We start from the raw sequence: 6,391 nt of genomic DNA, 5'->3' as shown, positions 1-6,391 counted from the left end.
GTTTCATTTTCAAAAAGCTGCTCCTGGCTTCCATTTCCATATGTATTTTTATTTATGTAATAAATTTATATGTCACCCATCCATCAAAGTGACTCTTCCTTGCTTTGGTTTTTTCCCCCAAATTTTTCTTAAACTTTCATTGTTTGTCATTTTCTTAAACTTTCATTGTTTGATGGTCCTTGTGCTTCAAGGAAAAAAACATGTAAAGAAAGTTCACCCAAGTTGGGCCTACGCTATGAAGGAATGGGAGTTCTTCAGCCTATCATTTATTTACTTTGGATTTTTTTTATCCAGCTTTTATTGTTTTTATAACTCAAGGCAACAAATGTACATAATCTTCCTTCTCCTATTTTCCTCACAAGAGCCCTGTGAGGTGACATGGGCCAAGAGAGAGTGATTGGTCCAGTCACCAGCTGGCTTTCATGCCTAAAGCGGGACTAGAACTCACAGTCTCCTGGTGATTGGCCCAAACTGGCTTTCATGCCTAAAACTGGATTAAAACTCACCATCTTCTGGTTTCCATCCTGTTGCCTTAGCCACTACACCAAAATGGCTTTATACCAATGGTATTTTCTGGCTTATCCTGTGAACATTGCTGCAACATTAGAAGTTGCCTACAATACAATCCAAGTTGGGTTTGACTTGCCAAAGGGTATAAATGTTCAACTCCAGTTGGCACCAGTAATCTAGTCATTCAGTTTATCTTGCCTTGATATAAATGAATAAGTGGCAATTGGAGAAAATGATTGGATAGGGAACACACAGTTTTCTCCTAAAAAAAGCAAGTGCACATTGCATAAAACTACAAGCTCTCAGATATAGAGAAGGTTTATTGACCCATCCAGTAAACATTTGACACTTTTTAGGCATAGCAGTTTAATGTACAGGTAAGCCCTCAACTTACAAGTATTCCTTTAGCAAGCATTTGAAATTATAATGGCACTGAAAAGAGAGACTCGTCCTCACATTTACAACCACTGGGGTATCCCCATGGTCATTTGATCAAAATTCAGGTGCTTGGTAACCAGCATGTATTCACAATGGTTGCAGACTCCCAGTGTCAAGTTATCACTATTTGCAACCATCCCAGCCAGCTTCTGATAAGCAAAGTCAACAAGTGAAGCTGGATTTGCTTAACAACTAGGTGATTCACTTAACAATCGAAGCGATTCACTTAACAACTGTGGCAAATAAGATCATAAAATAGGTGTTAATCACTTAACCACATCTTGTTTAGCAATGGAAATTCTGGAACCAATTACGGTCATAAGGTTAAGGGCTACCTATACCTAAATAGATTTATGGAGAAATCCTTAAAGATGTCAGTGTGATGTTAAAGGATAGAACAAAACTCTGGAAGTTGACTGTGAGAAATCAGCCTCACACTCTCCACATGGATGGAGACTAAAATAATAATCTAGAGAGATTGGCGAATTTCCAGTATTATTCCAGATATTAAAGACTGACATTTGGAAATATGTAATTTATCCATTCTGGAGAAGGCAACATTTTCCACCAATCAGAAGGTTAAGCAAATTCTTTTGTGGTATAGATTTTAGGATAATTTTAGAGTAATATTTTGTATCTGATTACTATATTATGTGGTATTTTAGTAAACCAATGACTGTAAACTTTAATATATAAGACAAACCTTTTTTCTTTGTCGTTCTCTCACTTTTTTTCTGGTTTGCTTAACTAAAGTAAAGGATTGCTTAACTAAACTTACTTATTGTAGTGTATCTTGGTATTTTGCCTATATTTTGTCCTCTTCTAAAATAATGAATGAAAAAAAGAAAACAAAAACACCCTCCCAAATCATCATCAATTAGATAGAGATTTCCTGGCACAAGGAAGAAAGTTGGGAAAACAAAAACATGTTTTAAAACGTAACACAATACGTGGAAAAAGTTGAAAAGTAGGATTGCAAGTTTTTAGGACGATTAAGAAAAAGACTAGCACCAAGAAGAAAAGTTAACCTTCATTTATTGTAAAACCCACTGAAAGAAAAATGCTTTTTGAAGTTTTCTTTTGAAGAAAAAAGGATTTTGCTGGATAGAGCATGGAAATTCTGCCCCTTTTTAACTTTGACAGATGCAAACAAATGCTGTGGAAATCAGTAGCAGAGGATGAAGGCAGAACAAATCAAAGCAAGGCCCACATTTGACCCAATAGGTTTTTTTAAATATTTGTTAGTTTATTTCCATCCCACCCTTATTATTTTTTACAAGTAACTCAAAGCCCTGAACATATCCAACACACCTTCCTCGTGTTATTTTCCCCACAATAGCAATCTTGTAGGTGGGTTGGGTTGAGAGCCAGTGAGCCTGGTGCCTTAACCATTAGACCAAACTGGTATTCTTCTAGTCCTGGAACCAAGCTTCCATTTCTTACACATACAAATCCACTTTTTCATTAAACTTTCTGCAACTCAGCAACTTAACGTAAGGAAGAGAGGTCCCTTGCCTGGTGTTGATTGTTGTTATTAAATCACAGGGAGTACATTTCGTTCCTGCTCTTTGCCTTCTGCCCAAATTACATCTGCAAAGACCTCATTTCAATCTCCAACTGAGGACAATTTCACTAGGGGACAAGATTAGTTTTCAATTTGAAGAACAGGACATAGTTACAAAAACCAAAGCACCAAATGACTTCACAGCTTTCCATTATGTCACATGAAAGTCAGTTTGGCATAAGGATTGTGAGTTTTAGTCTTGTTTTAGGCATGAAAGACGGCTGGGTGACTTTAGGCCCAGGAAACTGTTGAGTTTATTTTGTTTTGTTTTATTTTTTATATCCCACCTTTATTTTTACAAATAAATGAAGGCAGCAAACATATCCAACACACCTTCCTCCTCCTATCTTCCCCACAATAACAGCCCTGTGAAGAGGGTTGGGCAGACTGGCCAAAAGTCACCCAGCTGGCTTTTGTGCCTGTGTGGGTGTCTCACTTTCTAGCTTGGTGCCTTAACCATTACACCAAACTGGCTCTCTAGTTCTAGTCTCACCTTACCCATGAAAGCTGGCTGGGTGACTTTGGGTCAGTCACTCTCTCTCAGCCCAATCCATTTCACAGGCTTATTGTGGGGAAAATAAGAGGAGGAAGGAGTACTACGGTAGCTATGTTTGCTGCCTTGAGTTACTTCTAAAATAATAAAGGCAGGATAACAATAATTAAATGAGTGCAGGCATGGAATAACACATTTTTGCTGGATTTATTGCCCACTGCCAGCCTCGGGGCATTTGGCTTTCCCCACTTAACACTTTCCCCTTTATATCCAGTGCCTTACTGTCCAGGGTCTTTATGACCCTGCAATACTGTCCTTTGGCTTTCTTCTAAAAGTTAGAAAAATATCATGTCCAAATCTCTGCATATGGAACAGGTCTGCACAAGTGGCCGACTGTTGCAAGACCCTGTGTACTTAACAGCTTGTAAATGCATTCATGTGCCAGCTTCAGCAAGATCGGAGAAACCACCAACTTTAAACATGATAGCATCTGGGCAAAGAAAGCCTCTCCCACACTGTGTTTTTTTTTTTAATCAAGCTTTTATGCCTTTGCCTACACAATCCTGCCAGCTGCTTAACCCAGCTATCCGCCCACCAGAGGATTAAGGGCACCAAACATAGCTGATGCAAAACAAGCAGCCGAGGTTTCTCCTGGCACATTCAAAGGATCCCTGCTATCAAAATTCATCCTTTTTTTCAGCCCCATCTCCTTTTACATGCACAGATGGATAAACATTGAGCACATTAGAAATACAGGAAGATCGCAGCGAGGCATCTTGGGAGTTGTAGTTGCAGAGTGGCAAACACAGCCAGGTTGGGAAGAACTGCCCGAGAGAGTCCTCCTTTAAACCCACCCCATTAGTTGAACGGTCTCAGCAGCCAACTTGTCTTCTGTACAAGCCCTTGTTCTGTACAAACCAAGCAGTAACTAGCCTCTCATAAACTCACCCAAGCCACACCACATTTAACACATCTGCACTGACTTCGTACCCAGTTTTGGAAGGTGTGGTCCCTGAGAAGCGAACCCCACCGAGTCAGCATCCTCCACAAGATGGCATCAGTCATTTGCTGGCCCTCCCAACACCCCTGCAAAAGTAGGGCAACTTGAGCAAGGACTTCTGAAGGTCACCGGTGGATTTCCTCACGGAGGGTTAGTTTGAACCAACTCCTCCTCTTCCCAGCCCCACACCCACACTTCAGATTACACTGGTCCTTTCCGAGGAACCTCATTCAGGGCCCCACGGACTATTTCTCTTGGGAGTGAGTTCCAAGCACACGGCAAAGAGGTGACTCCAAATAATGCAGTGTTTCTCAACCTTGACAATTTTAAGGCATGTGGACTTCAACTCCCAGAATTCCACAGCCAGCAAAGCTGGCTGTGGAATTCTGGGAGTTGAAGTCCACATGCCTTAAAATTGTCAAGGTTGAGAAACACTGAAATAATGGATCTTAGCTGCTGGACCCCTGGCTCTTCTTGGCAAAATTCAGCTCTTTTTTTTTTTAATGATTTTTTATCTCCTCTCCTTTCTGCAGAGCCAAGCTTTGCGCTCGCACCGACAAGGCAGAGAGAGGGAGGTGGTCGTTTGGCGGACACACCCACGCGGCTTCTATGCTCGCGCGTTGCTCCACCCACCCCGGGTGCAGCGACAATTGTACCTCCCTTTGTGTCCCTCTTCCATTGGGGGGGGTGGGGGGAGCCGGGCAGGCAGAAGAGGCTCTGGATCCATGGGGAAAAATCCAGGGCTGGCTCTCCCTCCCCGCCCTGGGATTAAGTTCCAACGAGGGAGGCCCCCATCCCAATCAGGCCACCCCGGATGGCCCCACCTCTCTCCGACCGTCCGGCGTAGGCAGCAAACTCCAGGCTCTGCCAGCAAGAGTGGGCGAGATTTGAAGCTCGCAGCCATCTCCAAAGGAACCCTTCGGAAGGGGCGGGGGCTCTAAGCGAGCCTGAAAGACAACCACCCCCCCATTTCCTTGCGGGGGGGGGGACCCCGCCTGCCAGAAAGGCAGAGTCTACATTTGGAAGCGCCGTAGTAGTGTGAGGGCAACACCTCCCCTGGCGCGCCTGGAGTTCCTTCTATTACGGTAGCCTGCTTTGGAAGGCAGAGGCTCTACTGCGCCATCGGCAGGGGCATTACCCTGCAAGTACCCTAAGGCTAAAGACCCGCACCGATCGGGAGGGGGTCGCCAAAGTCTCCCCCCCGCCTCCCCTCCTCCAATCCACTTTCGCTTTCGAGCGGGCCGGCCCAAGCACGTGGGGCCAAGGATCCCCAGGGCGGGGGCGGCGGCGGCATCTTGCTTTCCTTGGAGGGATCCATTAGAGGGTGGGAGGCGAAAGCCTGCAGAGATCGTGAGCCCGAGAAGCGAGGGAGGTTAGGAAAGCGACCAAGCCCTGCGAAATGCCTCTCCCTCCCGGACCCGAGAGGAAATCCGTGCGCCAAAGCCGAGAGAGGCGCGGTCTCCACGTGGGTGGAGACGGGGCGGGAGGAAGCGGGAACAGGGGCGGCCGAGGGGGCTCGCAAGATGCGGACCGGGAGGCGGTTCTGCAGGGCTTCGGGGCACCCTGTTGGGGGTCTCAGCCGGGAGCAACAGGGAGAGGGAGGCGGGATCCAATCCCGGGCTTTGGCTAGGCTTGGCTAGGCTCTTACCGGTGTGCGTCCTGAGATGCGCCTTCAGATGCGACGATTTGCCGTAGACCTTAATGCAGCCTTGGAAAGGGCACTGGTGCCTTTTGGCCGGGGAGATGGCGGAGAGGCTGGCGGGGCTGTCAGCGCCGGCTCTTCGGGGAAGCTCCCCCGCCTGCGGCAGGACCGGGACGCCGCTTCGCGGCTCGCCCCCTCCGGGCGAAGAGGAGCAGCTCCCGCTGCAGTCCGAGAGCTCAGAGTCGGGGCGCCCCGGGTGGCGGGCGCCGGGGAGGGAAGGGGGACGCCCGCCTCGCTCTTCTTTCGCGCTGATGAGGCTGGAGGCCGGGTGGATCAAGGCCCCGCTGGAGATGGACATCAGGCACTCGGCGGCCAGATAATCCAAGCCTGACATGACGCCGCTCCAGAAGCGGGGAGCCGTCGGTGGCGCCTCTCGGAACGGCTCGCCCGGCCTTCCCAAGCGAAGATCGGACGCCGGGCCTCCCGATACAGCGGCTGGCTACACCAACGCGACTGCCTCGCCCTGGCGCAACGTGGAGACGGAAGGAAGGGTGGGGGAAGAGCCGCCTGCCTGGTCTCCGCCCAGCCAGGGAGCGTCAGGTTGGAGGGCAGCCGAGGCTGTGACCCTCCTCCCCGCCGAGTCTCCACCTTCCCAGGCGGGGGGGTGGTGGAAGCGGAGCGGGTGGCTTCGGGGGAGCAGGACGTCCGTTTAGCGCTGCCAGCCTGGGCTGCAAAAAAAAAAAA

The 6,391-nt window shown here is 47.8% G+C and overlaps 1 protein-coding gene across 1 annotated transcript in view; it reads right to left on the bottom strand.

Moving 5' to 3' along the window:
• Window positions 1–6,041, bottom strand: part of KLF16 (Kruppel like factor 16) — a 15,497-nt gene extending 9,456 nt beyond the window's left edge. The window contains exon 1 of the mRNA XM_015810070.1: window positions 5,654–6,041. Within this exon, the coding sequence (XP_015665556.1) occupies window positions 5,654–6,041 (388 nt within the window). The remainder of the gene's footprint in view (window positions 1–5,653) is intronic.
• Between the last annotated feature and the right edge of the window lie 350 nt (window positions 6,042–6,391).

The sequence above is a fragment of the Protobothrops mucrosquamatus genome, unplaced genomic scaffold (assembly GCF_001527695.2).
Source record: "Protobothrops mucrosquamatus isolate PMUCROS unplaced genomic scaffold, P.Mucros_1.0 scaffold6, whole genome shotgun sequence".
Taxonomy (NCBI): Eukaryota; Metazoa; Chordata; class Lepidosauria; order Squamata; family Viperidae; genus Protobothrops; species Protobothrops mucrosquamatus.
The sequence above is the reverse complement of the archived record's forward strand: the minus strand, read 5'-3'. Positions and strand labels throughout refer to the sequence as shown.